General features: G+C 35.2%; 4 protein-coding genes across 4 annotated transcripts; 1 reads left to right on the forward strand and 3 right to left on the reverse strand.

Annotated features, from left to right (window-relative positions):
• Positions 1-1461: 1461 nt before the first annotated feature.
• Positions 1462-2527, reverse strand: LOC111777550 (probable carboxylesterase 7). Its single transcript, XM_023657201.1, has one exon. It carries the CDS (start codon positions 2496-2498, stop codon positions 1539-1541), a length of 960 nt encoding a protein of 319 aa, XP_023512969.1. The 5' UTR covers positions 2499-2527; the 3' UTR covers positions 1462-1538.
• Positions 2528-6810: 4283 nt separating this feature from the next.
• On the reverse strand, positions 6811-8047 carry LOC111777371 (probable carboxylesterase 12). The gene has a single exon (XM_023656928.1). It carries the CDS (start codon positions 7948-7950, stop codon positions 6979-6981), a length of 972 nt encoding a protein of 323 aa, XP_023512696.1. The 5' UTR covers positions 7951-8047; the 3' UTR covers positions 6811-6978.
• Positions 8048-9892: 1845 nt separating this feature from the next.
• On the reverse strand, positions 9893-11859 carry LOC111776906 (probable carboxylesterase 12). Its single transcript, XM_023656314.1, has 2 exons — positions 11384-11859; positions 9893-10552 (listed from the first exon to the last, which is right to left on the reverse strand). Exons 1-2 carry the CDS (start codon positions 11809-11811, stop codon positions 10078-10080), a joined length of 903 nt encoding a protein of 300 aa, XP_023512082.1. The 5' UTR covers positions 11812-11859; the 3' UTR covers positions 9893-10077.
• Positions 11860-15974: 4115 nt separating this feature from the next.
• Positions 15975-19459, forward strand: LOC111777485 (polyadenylate-binding protein RBP47B-like). The gene is made up of 4 exons (XM_023657113.1): positions 15975-16619; positions 17439-17919; positions 19151-19230; positions 19304-19459. Exons 1-4 carry the CDS (start codon positions 16257-16259, stop codon positions 19442-19444), a joined length of 1065 nt encoding a protein of 354 aa, XP_023512881.1. The 5' UTR covers positions 15975-16256; the 3' UTR covers positions 19445-19459.
• Positions 19460-23114: the final 3655 nt, after the last annotated feature.

The raw sequence follows: 23114 nt of genomic DNA on the forward strand, positions 1-23114 counted from the left end.
AAATAAATAAAATCTGTGGAAAAATAAAAAATAAAGATTTTGCCACGTGGCAATCAATTCTCCTAACATAAATTAATATGAAAATTTAAAAGTAATATTTTTATATAAAAAAAAAATTTCAAATAAGTTTTTATGGTCACCAAAACAATCTATCAACACCTCTTAGATTTCCTCCTTTTAATATATTTTTGAAATTTTTAAACAACCAATAGGATGGTGTTATAGAAGCTTTGTACAGATGAAGGTGTCGAACGTGAATGTTTTGAAAAGAGGTAGACCAATATCGATTGTTATGGCTCGAGTTCGTGTCACTTTGTTATGTTGGTGGTCATCATTGTCTGTGTGTTATGGTGTCCAGCTACTTACATGGATGACAGGATGGCTCTTCATCCATGTGGGTAGTTGAAGGCGATATGAAGTCTTCCCGACGTTCGCAATAGTCTTTGGTACCTATTCCCACATAATTGAAACTATTATAGTTCAACTTGATAAGAACTTGGTCTCCGTCTTGGAATTCTAATGGTCTGTGTTTCAAGTCGGCCCATTTCTTCATTCGTTGTGAAGCTTTCTCTAAGTATACACGTGCCACTTTGGAGGTTTGCTACCACTCTTTGGTGAAATTATAAGCTTGTGGACTTTTTTCGGCATAAGGGTGGTCAATGACATGAGGCATGAGTGGCTATCTGTCACATACTATCTCGAAGGGGGTCTTCCCTGTCGACGAGCTTTGCTGACAGTTGAAGCTAAACTAAGCAACGTCAAACATATAGACCTAGTTCTTTTGTTGCGTGTCGATGAAGTGACGTAAGAACTCTTCAAGCATGCTATTAAACCTTTCAATTTGTTCATCTGTCTGGGGATGGTAGCTTTGAGAGATGTTTAAGCTCGACCCCAATAACTTAAATAGCTCGGTCCAAAAGGTCCCGTAAACCTTCCATCACGATTACGGACAATACTAGTGGGAATGCCCCACAACTTTACAACGTTTTGGAAGACTAGTTGGATAGTTGTTTCAGTAGAACACAACTTGGGAGTTGGGACGAATATGACGTACTGGGAAATCCTGTCCACGATTACTAAGATGGACTCAAATTCTCCTACCTTCGAGAGGTGCATGAGAAAGTCAAAAGATACACTCTCCCATGGATGAGAAAGGATTGGTAGAGGTTCCAACAGCGCTGCAATTTTCGTTCGTTCGACTTTGTCTTGTTGGTAAATAAGACATGTCTTCGTGAATTGTGTCACATCGACTCAAAGGTTCAACCAGTAATAACCCTTTTTACAAGGGCATAGGTTCTTTCCCACCCATTGTGACCTATTGATAAGGAAATCAACCCAAGAAAAAACTATAATACATAATGATAAGGAATCAACTCGAGTCAAAAACTCTAATACCAAATGATAAGGAATCACTACAAGAACACTTGTTTGAGATTTGAATAACTCTGCAAGCAAGATCGATCGTGTCAAACTTAAATCATTTTAAACATGCAACTTAAACTACATAGAATTACAAAGAACTAGTGGTCTGTCTTCATCTAACCACGACAGTCACTGTTAGTGAACGCAGCTAGCTGTCTAACCAGTTCCACCGTTGAGTCACTATTCGGATTGAACAAATGGAAGACATGGCCTTCACCAACGGTTTCGACCACCTCAACGGTGCCGCCCCATCCTGATTTCCTCAGACATTCCGCGTAATGTCGTCCCCTCTCCTTTAGATTGTCCTTCTCCGCCACATAAACCGCCACTTTCTCCGCCGGAAGCCGCCCCAAATCCGGGTCGTATTCGGGGTTCACAATCGGGTCATCCAGCTCCTTAATATCCTTAGAAACCACAAACCACAGATTCTTCACCACAAATATATCCTTTGGATCCCACTCCTTTTCTTCTCCGATCAATTTTTCCCCCCAAAAATGTGGGTGAACCAACTGCAATCCCTTGATCTTCACTCCGGCCAGCCCCTCCGTCGCCACCCGCAGCGCCATCCTATGTGCAATATTCCCTCCGGCGCTATCTCCAGCCAAATAAACCCGGTTCAAATCCGCAATTTCATTCAGCCACTCATCCGGCCCGGCTCCCCCAGAATGGGCCGCGACCCATTTCATGGCAGTCCACGAATCTTCAAAAGGAATCGGCAGCTGGTACTCCGGTGCTCGCCGGTAGTTGACGGAGACAGCGGCAATGTTGGCTTTAGCCACCCAGGCGTTGATGTGCTGGTGGAAGAGAGATGAAAACGCCGTTCCAACGCAGAAACCGCCACCGTGAAAGTAAACGAGAAGAGGAAGCTTCCGAGCTTGCTTTGCGACGGATTTGGGCCTGTAAATCCGAACGGCAACGGAATCTTCCGGCGAGACGACGACGTCTTTCGACTCGACGCCGGTTTTCGGGTCGACACCGGGCGGATCGAAATCCTCGCCGAGGAGCCGGTCGATTCGACCGTCTTTGTAAATGACGAAATAGGGTACGGCGTTAAAGGAAATTTCATCGGAATCCATGGCGGAATCAAGCGTGAAGGAGAAAGAAGAATAAACGTGTGAACTTTATAGAACATATTTCCAATTATTACAATTTAGCCCCTTAACTTTTTTTTATTAACCAATTAGTCCAAAATGAATTTTTGTTTATCATCTAAATTAAATTTTAGTTAAATTATAAGTTTATTTCTAAAGATTAATAATTTATTAAATAATTCGTTTTTTTTTTCATTTTAACTTAGAAATTAAATTTATAATTTTAACTATAAGATCTTTTTAAAAAATCAATTAAATAATGTTTTAAATTAAAAGTATCCATTCCACGTGGTTAGCACGAAATGAATCTCGTCCACATATGATACCAACCAAGAAAAAAGTGCTAATAATTAACGGAATTTATTTTTTATTTTTTATTTTTGTACGAAGTTACGAATTTGTCCTCCTTCACCATTAATTAATGGTTTCATGTCTCTTGTCTTGTCTTTGAGGTGTACATTTAATCCGACAATCGGGACCAACCTAACCCGAATTGTAGGGGTTGGGTTGGGTTGGATTAGTCTTTTAGGTTAGGTTGGGTTGTTTTTTCAGAATTCGAAATGACTCGGTTCGGTTTCTAGTTCATAGGATAAAAAATTCGGGTTAGACCCAAAACCGAATAAAACTTATAAATAATATTGAGAACTTTATCGTATGTAAAGATCTATTAGAGTGGCAATCCGGGTTTACTAAAATATTTCATGCTCGGGTTTGACTCAAGCCAAATTCATTCTTTTATTATGACTCGAGCCGAATCCATTCTTTTATTATTTTGTTTCTATCTTTTTTTAATTTTATAATCTATCTTTATATTTTTCTTAACTAACCAATTTTGTTTTTACTTATGTCTATGAATTTGTTTATTTGTTGTTTTTTTTTAATAATTACAGATTATTTGCGTTTATTTGTAAACTTTTTAATATTTTTTATATAAGATTATATCGACTAATTATAAACTGTGAATAAAAAAAATTAAAAAATTATTAGCAACAACATAATCCAACCAAAAATAGAGAGTTAGGGTTGTGAAAATTTTCAGATGGGTTAAAAAAATCTTCCAACCCAACCCCAACGAGCACCACGTACACCCTACTTAGTCCGAAAATATTAATGTTTTAATATTTTTTATAGTATTTGATTATTACCACACGAATAAAATAAATGAATAAAGGTTTTGGGTTGTAAAAAAGTCCCACAAAAAAGGTATATATATATATAAAAGAAGAAAAAGAAGAAAAAAAACTGCCACGTGGAAAACTCTAGTGGAATATAAAATAAAGAAAAAGAAAAAAAAAATTGTCACGTGGCAAATTATAATTAGACCACATAGTTAGTTACGTGTAAAAAACACAATAAAAAAAAGAAAAATATGGGCAAAAATAGAAAAAATGAAGATTTTGCCACGTGGCAATCAATTCTCTGACTACTCATTGTAAAAAAAAATTATTTTTTTTTTTTTTTATTTTTTATTTTTTTTGTTGTCGTCGTCACGACTAGCTAATTGTCTTTAATTCAAGTCTTAAAATTTTCATTAGTTTAGAACAAGATCAAAATTGTAGTCTATTACTAAAAGAGTGCGATTGTGGTATCGAACATACGTTCGTGGGTCGAACTTTTTCATTTGGGCTACGCTTCATGGGCTTGGGCCATGCACACATTGGGCGTCTAGTGTCAAGTTTGTGGGGCTAGGTTGTTGATGCTTGATTGGCTTGGAGGCGTCTGAACTTTCGTAGTCGTGGGTTGTTGCTTTTTGTGTAGACTAGTGACTATGTGCATGTAACGACTCACTTTTCGAAGTACTCAAGCAACAAACTGTTACTCATTGATATGAAATATATGAATTAAAAGAAAATCTATACTCAGATATGACGTGTCTGTCTTTAGATAATAGCCCACGTGAGTCTCTATCTCCTTCATTCTTCCAATTTTCGATAGCTCACAGTCTCTTCTACAAACTTGTAGTGCTCATCACGATGAACAAAATTGTTCAAGTTTCGTTAAAACCCATGGAGAAATGAGAGAGTTATCGCCAATGAAAGTTCTAAGAAATCCACAAAATTCTTACATCATCAACGTCTTTCGATCATAACTTTACTTAAGGAATCGCTACGGATTTGAGCTCGAGCGTTTGTTAGTGACTATGGGTTTATCTTTAAGTTTTTTGGTGGTTCTTCTTTCGAAGCCTGAACCTGACTCAAAACTTCTTCTCACTCGATCACAACCCTCGATTTCCACTTCTTTAATGACGCTCAACGACAACGTTTCAATGGTGATCTACGACGAGAAAGCTTCTAAAATGTACAAGAAATTAGTAACATAAAATAAAACAATAACTCTCAGTATGTAATCCAATTGTTGGGTTAAAACAAGAAGGTCAAGAGCATCAAATCAAAAGCTCTCAAAGCGTACCCACTCCGGCCGATTTATCCAATAATAAATTATTCCGTAAATTAATAAAAATATTCATAAAAATTCGTCTAAAAAATATTCATAAACTTTTTTTAAAAAATATTCTCATTGGATTATTAATTTATTTAAAAATGGACGAAAATCTAGCGTTTCATAGATTTTCTTTTATTTTTTAAATGTTTAATCATATTTTAAAAAAGTTCAAAGATATTTTTAAAATTAAAAAATATTTTTAAAGTTAAGGATTATTAAAAAATTTCAAAGCTTATAAATATTTTTTTTTTCGAAATATATTTTTTATTAATATTGCATAAAATATTCTAATAAAATATTAATATTAATATTTTTTTTATTATTTCTTATGTAGACGTTAATTTCTAGCTTAACGAAATTATCTTGTCAAATATTAATATTCTCAATTAACAAATTTATAAGAAGCGATCAATTTACGATCTAATCTCATACAAATTTATTATATATGATATTCTCACTCACACTGCACGAATAATTCAAATTAAATTATTTATAACTATTACAAAATGGGTCGTAGTAATAATAATATTAAGATAAAACACTCAGTCTTATCTATATACCGTTAATTCATTAAAGTATATATTCCAACAATGTTCCACTTCATTAAAGCTGGTTAGACATGTATTATGTTCTCTCACTTACCTTAAAGAAGATCAGAAATGTCTAGTAACTTTAGACGTTTTAGTTAACTCTCAAACCCTTTAGCCGAGAGTTTTTATACAAAGTCAAAACAAACAGTCATCTACGTCACTACCACGATATGTTCCCTCGCTATGTTGTACTTCATACACTGGCGTTTTTCATGTTCTACTATCGTAATAAAACGTTACAGTAAAATTGAGCGTTACATAGTTTTCAACCTTAGTAAGAATTATTATTTTTTATTTTATTTTATTTTCCAAACTATGGTAACTATTAAGTTTTGTTTGTATTATCTTGTATATGATTTATATTTGGCAGACACTTCAAATAATTTCTCTAAAGGGAGAAGGTTGTTAGAAGGCAATTAACGTGAGGGGCAAAATCGTAATTTCACAAGAAATAAAATTGGAAATCTCATATTCTGAAATTAAAAATTAAAAATTAAAAAATATAATTTTGTTCGAACTTTAATCAATCTCAACCATTCAAATGGAATGAGAAACTAAGACGGTTCAATTATTAAGATAGTGATGCACAAAAGAAATGACTTATCTACTCGATTCGTGTACACGTGTCCATAGTTGATTCATCTAATTTATTTACTCTTGAATTGGATTATGAATTTATTTAGGTTAGATTTAATTTAACTGAATGAAAACTTTTGAATTGGTTTTTTTTCTTTTTCGGTATAATTATATATTATAAATAAAAAAAATTATTTTATTATTGCTCGTCAATAATAGGTCAAGGTTTTTGAAGGACTCAAAAAAAAAAAATTATGGTTTGTAATTTTCAAAAATATATATTATAATTGAGTTACCTATTTTATAAATATAAAAATAAATAAATAAATATTTTAAAAACTATTTTTATTGATTAAAGACAAAAAAAAATATATATATAATATATATAATTGAAATTTAACTGTTATAAATGATATCAAAGCGAGACACCAGTGGTGTGTCAGGGTTAGTGGTAGGTGAATTGTGAGATCCCACGTCCTCCAGAAATTTAGGGGTGTGCTAGTGGTGGATGAATTGTGAGATCCCACGTCGTTGCAAACATCCTAGTGGTGTGTCAGTGGTGAGTGAATTGTGAGATCTCACGTCGTTGTAGACACCTAGTGGCTAGGTCGGTTGGAATTAAACAAAACACTTCTTACCAGAAAGGGGCGACCATAAGGATAAAACAAAATTAGAAATACAATTCCTGATTTGATTTGACCTTAAATCCCTTTATTTATTTCCCCTCCAAAGTACAATACAATGTAAATAGAACAGGAAATTTAAAACGGCCTAAAATTCCGCCGCCAGTGGCCGGCGCCGTCGAAGAGGGCCGTGAGGGGTGGTGGGGGGAAGGGGATTTATTTCATTTTCTGAGATCACTCACGGCGGCCGCCATTGCCATTGATGAAGGCAGCAAGCTTTCTGACGAAATCCAGTGCCACGTCGGTAGTGGGGTTGAACAAATGAAACACGTGGCCTTCGCCCTTTGTCTCCACGACCTCGACGGTGCCACCCCATCCCGATTTCTTCAAACACTCGCTGTAAAACCATCCTCTGTTCTTCAGAGCATCCTTCTCCGCCACATAAACCACCACTCTCTCCGCCGCCAGCTGTCCCAATTTCGGGTCATATTCCGGGTTCACAATCGGGTCATCTAACCCGCTAATTGTAGGGCAAGTCACATACCACAATTTCTCCATAAAGTGTCTTTCCTCTGCTCTCAGCTTCTCTTCATCTCCGACCAATTTCCCTCCCCAGAAATAAGGATGAACCAAAATCAATCCCTTCAGATTCAACCCGCCTATCCCCTCCGACCCGACCCGAACCGCCAAGTGATGAACAATGTTAGCTCCGGCGCTATCTCCAGCAAAATAAACCCGATCCAAATCCACGATTCCATTCAGCCACTCCTCCGGCCCATTTCCGTCGGAATGGGCAGCGACCCATTTCAGAGCGGCCCATGAATCTTCATAAGCAATCGGAAGAGGGTGCTCCGGAGCAAGACGGTAGTCGACAGAGACGGCGACAACGTTGGCTTCAGCAACTAAGGACTTGACGTGGCGGTCGTAGAAAGGGGAGAATGCCGATTCGATGCAGAAGCCACCGCCGTGGACGTAAACGAGAACAGGAAGCTTCTGGGGTTGTGCGGTGGCGGTGGCGGGTTTGGGCCTGTAAATCCGAACAGAGACAGCGGTTTCCGGGGAGATGACGACGTCTTTGGAATCGACGCCGGTAACGGGATCCGGAGAAGGAGGTATTGCATCGTTGCCGAGTAACCTGTGGACGGTACCGTCTTTGTAAACGATAAACAAAGGGGAAAAGTTGTGGGCAATTTCGGTGGAATCCATGGAAACGAGAAATAAGCGGCGGATGAACAGAACCCAAAAAAATTCCTCACTCTGTTTTGACAAGAAATGTGTAATTTGTGAACTTAAAAAGCTCTGTGCTTCCGACAAATGATTGGCGGCGGGCGCCCTCATCTTTTTACCGTACACTCATTACCAAATATATATATTATATAATATATATATATATTTATATTTATATATTTGGTAATGAGTGTACAGTAAAAAGATGAGGGCGCCCGCTGCCAATCATTTGTCCGAACCACAGTTGAGTTGAGATTTTTTTTATTATTTATTCACAAAATAAACATTTAAATGTATTGCATATAACAAAAATAAAAATATAAAATATAAAAATATTTTAATTAAAATATGTTTATTTATACGTGACTTTAGAGTAAACTATTAATATATATATATATATATATATATATATTTATATATTTTACGAACATAGAACACTATAAACATTTGTTTGGGCTCGAACTAAATTGGTACCGTTTTGAGTTTGTGGGTAAAATCTTCAGGTTGACTCGAGCCAAATAAAAATATATTATGAATTTGAAGGTTTTGCCCACGAACCTGAAACCGAACCGATTCAATTTGGACTCAGAATCCAACCCTACCCAAAATACTAATCCAACCCAACCCGAACCTAATTTGGGTTGGGTTCGTCCGGGTTGTTGGGTTGTCGGATTCCCCCAAAATTTTAAAACCTCTCATACATTTTAAAATTTTGGAGGAAGATTGAATCATTACACTGAGATTAGATGGGTAACTCGAACAACTTAAAATTCATAATACAACCTAACACTAAATTCATAATACAACCTAACACTTTAATTTTGAGTTTTTATTTATTTATTATTATTACATTAATGGTATTAAAAACCTTACTAGACTACTGCCATGTAAATGGTCTCCATTAATGACGCTTTATTTCTTTTAATGTATCTTATTAAATTAAAAATGCTTAATTACTAGACTACTCCCTAATTTAGCGGCGTCACTCCATAGATACCTTTTATCTATCTATCTATATATATACATACACGCACGGAAACAAATAAAAAATAAATGGCATTAAAACACTTATCAACCACTAATGAAACTTTATGTGTTCTACCGACCTATCTTGACTTTCATGATCTTTCTAGCGTTCACCGTCATTCATGCATGGGAGCTTTACCTTTATATGAAAAATATAAGAGTAGCACGTGACTTCAATATTTTAAGACATACTGTTGGAGCTAGTAATACAACCCACTCTTAGGATTAGTAATACAATCACACACATAACATGATTTGAGACCTATTCTTTTAAAGTCGTAACATGACCTCATACTCTTTCCAGTTTCGAGCAGGGTTGGATATGTGATACTTCCCCACACACCGCCCATGTACGCGCACATAGACCCAATAGGCGGGCTCGTATACATACCCATTGAGTCTGGCTTGGTCGGACACAACGCATTACACGTCGCCGAACGCCACAAAAAAAAAAAAAAGACCCACATGATATCATGACGTATGCAACCGTACGAACATAACATAATGGAAAAGTATCCCAATATGCACATGACATATATACATGCATGAGGTCCCCATGGTTTATATTCATGACATAACATTATGATCATTCACTTTCTCCTTTTCATCCAATAACATATACATAAATGTATTATGTATACATGACAATCATCACAGTATCCATCATATAACTTCACATGATAAGACATATCATAACATACATAGCATTTCATTTCATTCATAACATAGTGTAATGGATATCACATGCATACACTAAATAACATCATAGGTCAATAGAGAGAGTTCATAATCATAACATAAAATAATTTGGTGCACGTAGGGGCCACAAGGCATGCACCATCGTACATTATTCAATTATCTAACCCAATCATAAAGTCACTTATGTTTTATTCGATTATAAAAAAGACAACTAAAGTTTTATTCGAACTTTTTCGACCAATCACATCTAAAAAAACCCGTCATCAATTCGTGTTACAATTCATTCAAAAGTCGTGCGATTATTGTCGAAGAAGTCTAATTCAAATACAAACCCGAACCTTTAAGCTAAGAGATTTATTTTAAGATTAGCTTAATTTGATCCTAATCTAAGTTTATGAAACAGGCTAATTTTTCCATCAAATCAACGGCCTTTTCACACTCCGGCATCTTTAAATGAAACACATGATCCTCTCCGCCGTGCTCCACCGTCTCCACCGCCCCGTTCCACCCGCTGCTCTTCAAATCCTCATCGTAATTCCACCCTCCGAACTTCAGAGAATCTTTCTCTGCCAGAAAGATCTTCACTCTCCGACAAGGCAACGTGGCGAGATCCTGTGCAGTGGGTCTCAGCCAAGTGGTGTCCGAACACAGATACTTCCACAGCCGGTCCCCCGCCCCGTCGCCAAAGAACGGGTGAATCAAAGCCAATGCCACCACCTTTACTCTGCCCAGCTGCTCTGCTGATGATCCTGCTCGTACAGCCAAGTGATGGCAGATGTTGGCGCCCGCACTGTCGCCAGCTAAACAGATCCTGTCCAAATCTGCGTGCTGGTTCAGCCACGGCTCTGGACCATCCCTGTTGGCGCCCAAGGTTTTGAACACAAACTAAAAATGAATTAAAAAGATATTACCAGACATCTCCTGACTAGTGATTAAGATATTTAGTACTAAATTATCGTATTTGATATTTTATTATAATTATTCTTTCTATTTATTACTCTTCCCGTATCATTGTAGTTTATTTGATTATAAATAAGATAACTTTCACATCATTTAAGTGTGGTGGATTAAACAAACATTTTCATGTAGAATATTACTGTTTTGTATTTCTTGGATGAAAACTTTGAAGGGTATTTACCCGGCTAGATGATTATTGGGCTTGACACTACTTGGCTAGTGATAATATTTTAACGAGAAAGACTTTTAAAATAAAATCATGCTAGAGATAAATTTTCTCAATTTTTAAGAATTTAGACCGGGTTCCTGGCCTCGGACGAGGAATATATTCTTCGTCCGGTCTCTCATTCTCAGTTTAAGCTCAAATTTTTTCACCCATTTGGAGTAGGTTCCCACCGAGCATATTAAGAATTATTCGAGATTCGACAACTTACACCACCTTCACTCTAATACCAGATTGTTGAACACAATTATTTTGTGGCAAATACTCACACTTGTGTTAGAACCAATCAATAAAAGATTATAAGACACTCTATTTTTGCCGTTTAAATCTATAATTTCTAAAATATCTAAATATTTTTTTTTTCTAAAATATTTTTTAAAAAATTTAAAAGTATCTAAATATCTTTATATATATTGATAATGAAATTATAAATATCTAAATATTTTAATAAGTTAAAAAGAATATTTGATATTAAAAAATAAAATAAAAAATTGAAATCAGCCTCACCTGTTCACATGGGCCGCGATCCACCGTAACGCATCCCAACAATCGTCATAGCAGGCGGGGATTGGATTCTCCGGCGCGAGGCGGTACTCGACGGAAACAGCGACGGCGTTGGCCTTAGCAGCGAGAGAACCCACATGGCTATGGTACTGCAAATTAAAAGCCGATTCGAAGCAGAAGGCTCCGCCGTGGACGTACAACAGAAGGGGCAGTTTCTGATTCAGATCTACGGCGGAGGGGATGAAAATACGCACCGAAAGGGCGGAATCCACGGAGATCGTGACATCCTTTGCTCGGAAAGCGGATTTGGGGTCGTCGGCGCAGGCGGGGACTATGTCGGAGGTGACTTGGAGCCGTTGGATGCGGCCGTCTTTGTAGATTCTTAAGAAGGGAAAGAACTCGTCGGCGACGTCGTTTGTTGAAGAAGCCATTGATGAGCAGAAAATGAATGGCGGTTCGAAGTTGGACAATTATGACTCGAAAAGTAATTTTATTTATAGAAAATTCATGTCCTTGGTAGATTCTTTATGGGTGAATATTCCCGCTTGTTACTTCAGTGACCTGAGTTTGATCCCAAACAATAACAACTTTAATTTTGTTTTAACCGTTTTAATCAGATTTAAAATTCGATTACTTTTTCTAACGTTAATTGATAAAATCTGGTGTGTTAATAAATATTATATTTTTTTTGAAGGTCGATGTACGACAGTAGTGAGTATTCTCGCTTGTCACCCGAGTTATTATGCTTCGGAGGTCATTGTAGTACACTGGTGAGTAGTTATTATGCTTCGGAGGTCGTTGTAGTACAAAGGTGAGTATTCCCTCTTGTCACCGAGTGACCTGAGTTTGATCCCCAACAATAACATGTTTGGACAGTTTTAATTGGATTACTTTTCTAACGACAATTAATAGAATATGGTGTGTTAACAAATATTATATTTTTTAAATGTCGTTGCAGTATAGTGGTGAGTAATCCTGCCTGTCGCGCAAGTGACCCGGGATTGGTTTGGTTTGAGTTCGGGTTTGACCCCACAACGGTAGTTTGATGAAATTCAGAACACGATTGCTTTTTTCTCAAAAGGGTCGTTGTAGTACAAGAGTGAGTAGTCCCGCTTGTCACTCGTCACACTGGAATGCTTTTTTTCTAAAAAAGGGTTTATAAAATCTTGTGTATTAATAAATAATATATTTTTCAGAGGTTGTTGTAGTACAGTGTTGAGTATTTCCGCTTGTCACTCGAGTTATTATGTTCTGGATGTCATTGTAGTACAAGGATGAGTATTCCCACTTGTCACTCGAGTGACCTGAGTTTGATCCCCAACAATAACAACTTCAATTTTGTTTTGACAGTTTTAAACGGATTCGAAATTGGATTATTTTTTCTAACGACGATCAATAAAATCTCGTGTGTGAACAAATATTAAATTTTTTAAAAGTCGTTATAATATAGTGATGACTCACGTTCCACCTCCAACAACCCGACAATTTTAATATTCTTTTGAATAGCGACGTGGACTCCTTTTGTATTAACAAATAATATATTTATTTTAGTAATAGAAAATATGTTACGTCATTAATAAGGACGGTTTGACGTGTGGGTTCATATCAAATAATAAACTTAATATTAAAAAATATACAATAAAAACAAAATTTCACCCTTTTATTTTTTATTTTTAGTTTATTGTTTTTATTTTTTAGATTTTAAACATAATTCTCAAGAAAATGAAGCGCGTGGTCTTCCATTTCAGTCTCGACCAACTCTCCCAACCCTTCAAACCCACTCTCCCTTAATTCTGCGTGAAACACACGCGCCCGGAATCAAGTTCGCCGCCGGTCACTCCACAGCCTCCCTAGTCTCGGGTTGGCCCACGGGTTCATCCTTGGATCCTCCAGGCCCAGCCCAATTATCTTCATTCCCTTCAGCCCATTAAAAGATTAGAGTCATAAAAGTAAAGCTAGTAAAAAAAATAAATATATTAATATTAAATTGAGATTTTTTAAAAATTATTTTTACTTTTTAAAAAAAATATTTTGATTCATTTAATTAAAATATATATCCTAAATTAAGATATTAGAAATTATAATTCTCATATCACGTGTGAACTAAAAAAAAAAAAAAAAAAAAAAACGGAAAAGGATAGAAGGTCACGTGCCGATTCTTTGAGGTAGGCGGGAAAGTTTGAGAGGATTGAACGTTGACCTAGTTGCCGACAGGTCGTTGAGGGTTCACAAAATTCCAAAAATACCCTCAACTTTGAGGAGTCAGAGTAACAAACTCGTCAAACCTTCCAACCTGGGCAGCCGCTTCTCTGTCATGCCTCTGTCAATTTTATGAAAGCTTTACACCACATTATGGTTAACTCTCCCAAACCATGGTTAATTATAATATTTAATTACTTTAAATGTCTTTTTACTCCATTTTTTATTTTGTTCATTATTTTAATTGTTGAATTTATTCGATTTCACTCGTTTTAGAATGTTAATTTTCATCTAAATAAATAAATAAATAAATATACATATATATATATATATATTATAATAAATATGAGACCCCGAAATTTGTAATGATATTGAGCTATATTCATGTTAATAATCCGATATCAAACAATAAAGTATAATTAATTTATAATTCTTAAAGTAAAATTTCAAAACATAGAATTTAATTTGATAAACTTAAAATTTTTTACTTAAATTTTTTTTAGTACAATTATATCTATATATATATATATATATATATATATAAATTACTGTCCAAGTAGAAATATACCGATAAAATTCGACCAATCAAAATTTGCCACTTAGTTATTTTTAAATTAATGTTGAAATTATAAATTATTAGATTTCTGACTAATTATAATTTAACATGCATCCCAAATTAAATTTGAAGAAAAAAAAAAGATTGAGAACTCCAAATAACGATCGTGACTGAAACCTAAATCCAAAGGGTCGAGCCCAAATGCCATCAAAAGTCCTAACCCACGGTACACGTAGAAGCCGTTCTCTATTTTTTAGGTTCAGAAATTTGAGAATTTGAAGAATTTTTTTTTTAAAAGACGGAACGATTCTTTTTGGAGGTTACAAACTCTTTGAAAACTATAGCTGTTTTGAATGAAAATCGAAGCAGTTTGAAGATAATTTAAAATTTTAATTTCGAGAATAATTGTTTTAAACTTGAGAAAGTGTATGCCGAGAGTAAAAATTTGAAATTAGAGTCGAGACAATGATTAGGAAAGAATAAGTCGGAGTTGTGTGGACCTTCAAAGTAATGGTCCAACATTTAACATGGACGACGGCATCAACGCGTTGCTAAGTACGCTGTTACACGGAAAGGACACCAGCTTGACATTTTTATATCACAATCTTTAATTTATTACATTATACAAAATATAACCATAATAATAATAATAATAATAAGAGAATATGAACATAATATTAACTAAATAAAGTTTGACTTTAATTTTATTTATTTGTATTTCAATTTTTATTATTTGGATAAATTTTAAAATTAATCCATACCATTAATTTTGTTGTTAATTATATTTTAAAATTGACTTATATAAATATTATTTTTAAAACAGCGTCTTTTTTATAAATTATTATTATTATTATTCGACTAAATTAATACCAAAAAAAAATAAAAAAATCTTTATCCTAAACTAAATCTGAACTTCAATACCTCTAAATTAATTTAAAAAAAAATTAAAAATTAATTTTGGATGAATGATGGAATATTTTGTTTCAAAAAGATTTAAAAAACATTCTTAATTTTATTGTCTCCTTAATCCATTTAGATTTTTTTTTTAATAAAAATGTATTTTAATAAGGTTCAAAAAAATCTTTTTACTTTTAAAAAAGTTAAAAAAAAAATAGTGTTTCTTGTTTTAAATTAACCGTAAATATATTTGTATGTATATTAATTTTAAATAATATTTTAATAGATATTTTTTTTTTCAGTATAGTTTTTATTAAAAAAATAAAAATAAAAACAAAAATATGATAATAAATCCAATTTCATTTTATAAGCGATAATATAATATAATATTTAACAAATATTTTTAAAAATTTAAAATTTATTACAATTTAATAATATACTTCGAATTAGACACATTTGATGGAATGGAGACAGATAATATAATCTTAGCGTCTGTCTGTAGCAGTTTAGTTAATGCGAGAAATATTTTTTTTTTCCTCGTCATTTACTATTTTAACCGAATTACTTACGTCATTTTTTTTTAATAAATACCTATAAAGACATATATTATAAATATATTTTTCAATATGGAGATCTCCAAAAATTAATAAAAAGTTAATAACTAATTAATAACTAATTGTTATTAGATACATATTTGAATGGATCATAAATTTTCGGATAGAAAATTTAAAAATATATAATTTTTTTAATTAATTAATTAATTTATTTTTGAATTGAAGGCCATTTTTAGGGCAAACCAATCTTCTTCCTCTTTCCTTTCTTTTTCCATTCAGGTTTTGAAATCTGTTTTATAATTTTTTTTTTTAATTTTTGTAAAGTTACCGGCGGAGATCCACCATCCACCACCGTTGCCACCACCGTTGCCACCACCGCCTTCTCTCTCTCTCTCCCATTATATTATTTTATTATTTTATTGTAACCTATCATTCACAATAAAACCTCTTTCTCATTCCCAATCTCCTCCTCTTTCTCTCCTTCTTTCTTTCTCTCTCCTTCAACAGCATCACTCTCTCTCTCTCTCCAACCTGGTCTTACTCCTTTGCATCCAACCGGAGCCGTCGTTTCTCGCTTAATCTCGTCGTCGGAGAGAGAAGGAAGAAGGAGACGGAGACGGAGAAGGAGACGTATACGTATACGGACGGATACGGAGACTCTTTGAAGATCATGGCCCAGCCGTCCAACGGAGCTGATCTCAATCCCCAGGCCCCCCACCCCCACCAACAATGGTTTCAACAACAACAACAGTATCAACAGCAATGGATGGCGATGCAGTATCCCGCAGCCGCCATGGCCATGATGCATCAACAACAGATGATGATGTATCCTCCTCAGCATTACATGACGTATTCTCACCTTCCTTATCAACAGCAGCCGCCGCCGTTGCAGCAGCAGCAGCAACAGCAAGCTCAGTCGCAGCGACCTCGCAGACAGGGGTCCACGGACGAGGTTAAGACGCTTTGGATTGGTGATCTTCAGCCCTGGATGGACGAGACCTATCTCCACAATTGTTTCGCTCACATCGGCGAGGTCTAACTTACTTATCGTATCGAGCTTTTACTTTTTACGATTCTCAACCTATTTTCGTTCTTCTAGTTTCTGTTCGATCGTTTTGCGGCTTTCTGTACAGAGATCGATCGGATTTCTTTATTTTTTTTCGTGCTTACGCGTTATAGAATTGATTTGAAGTCTGTGAATCTGTGATTGCTGGCATTATTATTGCTGCATCTTATATTGTTCCGAAATTGGATTGGTGGTCCAAAACAAGTCTCGCCAATGCAAGCAGAATTGTTACTGAAGAGGGGACAAATCCTAGACTGATTTATTTTTGTATGAGCATCTCTTTTTTTGCGCTTTGTTAATTACCGTTTGTTTGTCCTTGATTTGTCCTTTCAATTCTTCTTTGACATCATAATGATCGACGCAAATAGATCACAAGGTTTGCAATACTATTGGAGTTTATGTTTCCTTCCTCATGATGTCATGAATTTAAATTAAAGTAACGTGTATTATTGAGTTTAAATTGAAATAACGTGTGTTCGTTTCTTAGTTTCTTGTCTTAAAATAACTTGGGGCTGAATTTCATCAAACAATGTGTGATTGGTCTTCAGTGTCATTACTCTTTTGAAGGAGTTAGTGTATGGTATTGATTTACCATTATTCTTAATTCGTCCGTGCAGTGTTCTTGAGTGACATATTGCTTGCTTCTGATTCTGGTTTATTGGTCAATGGTTAGATGGATAACTGCAGACTGTCTTTTATATTTCCCCTGGTCTAATTCAATCTCCATCACGAGCATCTTTTTTCGATCATTAGTTGACTGAACTGTGTGTCTTCTGTTTGCTTCAGGTTTTCTCTGTTAAGGTTATATGCAATAAGCAAACTGGTCAATCTGAGGGCTATGGATTTGTTGAGTTCTATTCGCATGCAACAGCTGATAAGGTATTGCAGAGTTATAATGGAGCTATAATGCCTAACACAGATCTGCCTTTTCGTCTCAATTGGGCAACCTTTAGTGGAAGTGATAGGCGACCGGACACTGGGTCTGACCTATCTATATTTGTTGGTGATTTGGCTGCTGATGTAACTGATGCTATGCTGCAAGAAACTTTTTCTAGTAAATACACATCTGTTAAGGGAGCCAAGGTTGTTATTGATTCAAATTCAGGTCGTTCAAAAGGTTACGGATTTGTCAGGTTTGGTGATGAAAGTGAAAGGACAAGGGCTGTGACTGAAATGAATGGGATATATTGTTCAAGTAGACCCATGCGCATTGGTGTTGCAACACCAAAGAAAGCATCTGGATATCAACAAGGTTATTCATCACAAGGTTAGCCTTGGTTTTTCTGGCATTACTGTGGGTGTTGTTGTTCCTAAGGAATTGAAAGGCTTTAAATCATCATTAACCATCTCTATTACAAGCTTCATGAATGAATGAACTAATATGCCTCCATCCCTAACACACACCTAAAAAACAAAGAATAAGAAAGCAGAACACAAAAAGGTATTAAAAAGTTATCATTCAAAATTGTCCCGTTTGCAAGCAACTACAATAATTAATATAAAGTTGTTAATGGTCGTTACAGAAGTTTAACAGTGGGCAGTAGAATTGTTTGCGAACGGTTTCCTATTTCATTCTTCTGGTTTCATGGAATTAGTTCAGCGACTAAAGAAGGGATGGTTCTGAGGCTAGGGTTCTATTTTTCATTTTATTTCTTCCTTTTTGATGGATTTCCGTATTTCCATTTATATATCTTTATCAATTGATATACCTTGCAATACAAGTTGTACACTTTTAGAATACAAAATTTGCAATAGCAACATTTGCAGGATTTTTTATCCTTAACCCAGTGCTATTTGTTAAATCTTTCCATCCTCTAAATGCTAAACAGTTTCAGCATTAGTGATTTTCGAGACTATTGATGGAGACCAGTGATTTTGTCTGTGGATCTATTATTCTGTTAGTCATGTTTTTTGTCACATTATTCTTTGTTATCTGATACCCAAGTTGGATCGTATTGTAATGTTTTGGTACTGGTTTTTCTTGAAATCTTCTTTTATTTTCATCTTTCCCCTCCTGTTGCACTGATAAGTAAAACATCATTTCTCTGAGAAGTTTAGGGAACCAGCATNTGTTTTGGTACTGGTTTTTCTTGAAATCTTCTTTTATTTTCATCTTTCCCCTCCTGTTGCACTGATAAGTAAAACATCATTTCTCTGAGAAGTTTAGGGAACCAGCATACTGGCCAGTATTAGTGTCTTTTGGCTGTATGTCAGCTAGAGGGTGAAGAATAAAAGTTCGATGTTTTCATCGGACATGTGCATGGTTTGGAATCCGTCCTAGTAATATTTTCATTTTCATGAATGGATTTTAGGCATCAGAATTATGAACATAGATTTGCTATATACTTCTTGTGTAGAAGACGTTCTAATGTTTAATTTATTTTGCAGCTATAAGGTGTAGATGTGACTGAAAATGAAGTTTATGTGTTTTCAATATATATTTGAGTTTGAGTTTAGACGTTGATTCTGATGCCTATTTCTGTGTTTCATTTATTTAGCTTTGGTATTGGCTGGTGGACATGCAAATGGCATGGCTGTTCAGGGTTCACAATCAGATGGCGAATCGAACAACACGACTGTTAGTCTATCCTTCCCTGTCTCATATTATTTCTCTCTTCCAATACATACCTAACCAACTTGTGCTACCTCAGATATTTGTTGGTGGCCTTGATTCTGATGTTAGTGACGAAGATCTCAGGCAACCTTTCTCTAAATTTGGTGAGATTGTCTCTGTGAAAATCCCGATTGGAAAAGGATGTGGATTTGTGCAATTTGCCAACAGGTATTGTTAAACATGCAGCTGCCATGCTTATCTTATCTTTAAAGAATTAGAGGTTACAAATTGAGAAGGTTACTCTGGCCCAAGTTGGATTGACCCGTGAAGTAGCAGTCAGTTTTGGCTTGCTATAGTAGCTGGCCTCATTGGGTTTGAGATTTATGACCTATATATGCCTGTGTCTTCTTTTAGGATATTTTGATTAGGTAGCCTGCTTTTCTAGAATAATTGTAGATATGTACTTTATTATAATAATTGTAGCTATATATTTAAAAAGCTATGGCTAGTGGAACATTTTTTTAAAACCAGATTGACTTAGACTAGTTACCAATATGTTGCATAAGGCTCTCTATTTTGAATCTGTAAACTTGGCACTCAAGCCGGACATAGGTGTTCGTTCTTTATTCATACAACAAGCTACCTTTTACCTTGTTCCTAAAATGAGCTGTCGAACACGATGGCGGAAGTGGTTAACCTACAAAAATACATCCGTAAAATTTACTTCTTTCAGAAAATTTCCGTCTCAAATCAACTTGGCTGAAATATACTGATCAAGCTTGCCCTCACCAGGTTTTGTAGAAAAAGTTGCCAAATCTGCCAGATTATAAACTCTATCCTCCAATTTTGTAATTGTACCATCATTTTGGTCTACAAAAACAAGCTCCAACTTGTGAGAGAACCAAGTCAAGCCCATTCCCTAATTATCCATAAAAGGGATTCCTTCTAAAGAAATGAATATTTTCTTTCCCCTCCTAGAATTTCATTTGTCCAATGAAGTTCATAGATTTTTTTTTAAAAAATAATAACTATTGTCTTTATTTGGAGTGCTTGCTTGGATGGTTTCAGTTCGCAATTATAGGTTGATTGCACATAATCTGGAGCTTGTTTCTTTATAAATTTTAAAGACGGCAATGTCAAAGTTGATTGGAACTTTTTAGATCAAGTTCTTCACACCAAAGGTTGTGCCTTTTTTTTTTTTTTTTTTTTTTGNGCAACTTCTCCAACGTCATTAATAACAAGCCTATAGATAAAATCTTAGCTTTAAGAGGTGTCAGAAAAGGTGACCCCCTTTCTCCATTCCTCACCATCGATATGGCAGATTGCTTTAGTAGACTCTTCTCTTAAAGCTTCTCCTTCGGTCTTACCAAATTTCGTACTATTTTATTTCATTTTTCTTTATGAAAGCTTGATTTTTTCGATGAAAAGAAACCCTCTTTAATATCATCAACATCTTTAAGGAAGCTTTAGAGCTTAATATCGAGTATTGAAATTTTTTTATTGGGGATAAATAATACTGATTCATCCTTCAAAGCTGATGTAGACAGATTTCATTGCAAGGTTGGCACTAGTGGTTGCTCCATCTTCTTTTAGGCCCCTATTGCTGATATAATAGATAACAAGCTTGAAAAATGGAGAAAGTCATATCTCCAAAGGAGGCTATTCTTACAATCATACAAGTGACATTCATGAATTTTTAGGTACATTCTGAGAAAGAATACCTATGTAGAAGAGTCATCATGGACAAATTTGGCTCTTACCCATCAACACTTGGCTGGACTTATATGTTTGCACCTCGTCTAAGGGTCAAAGTCTATTCTCAGGCACAAAGATCGAATAAGAGCCCAACGGCTCTTCTGCCAGCTTTTGACTAGACTGGTAGATTAGAAATGCACTTGTGTTTCCTAGATTCCTCTCCCTCCACCAGGAAACTATCACAGATACATGGAACACCCTATGCATGATTAGGATCTCAACTTTTGAAAACTCTTCTTGGAGGAAGATACTGAGTGTGGGCTTTCCTATCAGATTTGCTATCATCAGTCTACCCCCCAGATGATCCAGATGGCCCCTAGAACCTTCCAGCTTCTGCTTGATTTTTTCCCTTTCCAGTGAATTGTTTCAAAAACAAGGTTCTTGATTCTCTCTTNAAGGCTATGGTGGCTATGGTGGTTACTATATACCACAGCATCAGGACGCAAACATGCATGCCGCAGCTGCCGCAGTCAATGGGACATCTTGAGAAGGACATGGCCATGGCCATGGNTGAAAGACAGACACAAGGCAGCCTATTCCTCAATTGTCCCTTTGCCAACAAATACTGGTCCTATATCCTATCTTCCTTCAAATTGACAACTGCTGACTGCTGAGTGATGTTTCTGAAAATGGTTTTTTTGGTTTAAATTTTAAACCATATTTTGTTATTTTTTANAAAACACAAATCTATTAGCTATCAATATATACATTGACTTGGTAATAGCGAGAACTTATTTAAGTTGTGGTTAGCTGAATCTTTATTTGCTGAATTATATGGCTTCATAACATTATTAGTTACTGCCTTGCTCGAGTCATGCTTGAGATTAGACTGCTTGTAGCTAGCTCATCTGCTGAACAATTTTGGGGTATGCGGGTTGATTTTTCTTGGCTGAGGGGGTATTTTATTTTTTTTTAAAGTTAATTTACAGATTATAATTATATTATTATAATTATTTTTATTATTTTTTTAATATATAGATGCTCTGAACCATAATCCTTAAAATAATATTCTAACGACATGGGGTCCTTAGAATTATTGTCTTGTTCCAGATTCATGCAGGTTCAACATTGGATGCTTTGTAAATCAATGATATATATAATTACTGCTTTTCTACCTTTTTTTTTTTTAACTTTTCACTTTTTACTTTTTTATTCCCGAAGTTTTCTGCCTGTAGGGGCTAGTGAAAAAAAAAGGGTTGGAATCAGAGGATTTTAAGTCTCAAATTTATTAATTTTTTATATGATTTTATTTTAGTTCATCGAGCCACCTAAATTTTACCATCCAACTCAATCTTTTATTTCTGGGTTGGTATTGCCTATTTTTGGATTGGGTAGTTGGGTTATAACCCTATTGTTACAAATTATTATGTTAAGTGTTAGTATGTAAAAGAATACATGTGTTAATGTGTTAGTGTGTTATAGGTGTGTGAGATCCCACATTGGTTGAGGATTCTTTTTAAGGGTATGAAAATCTCCTGACGCGTTTGGAAAATTTTGAGGGAAAGTTTGACAAAAGAGAGGTTGAGGCTCGAGTCAGAGCCTCGAAAGAGATGGATACGAGGTGTGCCAGCAAGGATGCTAGATTGTGAAGGGGAGTGGATTGGGGGGTCCCACATCGATTGGAAGGGAACAAATATTAGGTTGAAGAGTAGAACGAAACATATTGTGAGATCCCAATCGGTTGGAGAGTAAAACGAAACACAGGGTGTAGAATTCGTTTTCTAGCAACCTTAAGGGGAAGTTCGAAAGGGAAAACTCAAATATAACAATATCTCCGTAGACTTGGGCTAAGAGGACAATATCTGCTAAATGTGCATTTGGGGTGTGTTAATAATGAAACGATAAAATAAATGAAAAATAAAGTTACGGAGCTGTACTACACTTTCTTACTAAATCATATATTCTTTCCAAAGGGAAAGTTATGATAGTTGTAAATGTTAAATGCTTTACATCAACTCTTTCAAGTAAATTTTTATGCACAAATTAATGGTTCCATGTGCTCCTTCTCATGAACGGATATATAATTGGATATGGCTAAGCCATCTCCTCTTCTTCGTCTCTAGACCCATAGCTTTCAACGGTTTCGTGTGAATCAATATGATCTTGTACTCGATTTCATATTTGACATGTATTTCAAGCTTATGAGTCTAGAG

This window comes from Cucurbita pepo, chromosome LG16, assembly GCF_002806865.2.
Source record: "Cucurbita pepo subsp. pepo cultivar mu-cu-16 chromosome LG16, ASM280686v2, whole genome shotgun sequence".
Lineage (NCBI taxonomy): Eukaryota > Viridiplantae > Streptophyta > Magnoliopsida > Cucurbitales > Cucurbitaceae > Cucurbita > Cucurbita pepo.

Bases quoted from the DNA above. Each gene is read 5' to 3' on its own strand.
- LOC111777550 (XM_023657201.1), bottom strand. From the start codon at position 2,498: ATGGATTCCGATGAAATTTCCTTTAACGCCGTACCCTATTTCGTCATT.
- LOC111776906 (XM_023656314.1), bottom strand. From the start codon at position 11,811: ATGGCTTCTTCAACAAACGACGTCGCCGACGAGTTCTTTCCCTTCTTA. The intron at 10,553-11,383 runs GTGAGGCTGATT...GGGCGCCAACAG, and splicing joins ATCGCGGCCCATGTGAACAG to GGATGGTCCAGAGCCGTGGC.
- LOC111777371 (XM_023656928.1), bottom strand. From the start codon at position 7,950: ATGGATTCCACCGAAATTGCCCACAACTTTTCCCCTTTGTTTATCGTT.
- LOC111777485 (XM_023657113.1), top strand. From the start codon at position 16,257: ATGGCCCAGCCGTCCAACGGAGCTGATCTCAATCCCCAGGCCCCCCAC. The intron at 16,620-17,438 runs GTCTAACTTACT...TGTTTGCTTCAG, and splicing joins GTTTCGCTCACATCGGCGAG to GTTTTCTCTGTTAAGGTTAT. The intron at 19,231-19,303 runs GTTAGTCTATCC...GTGCTACCTCAG, and splicing joins GCGAATCGAACAACACGACT to ATATTTGTTGGTGGCCTTGA.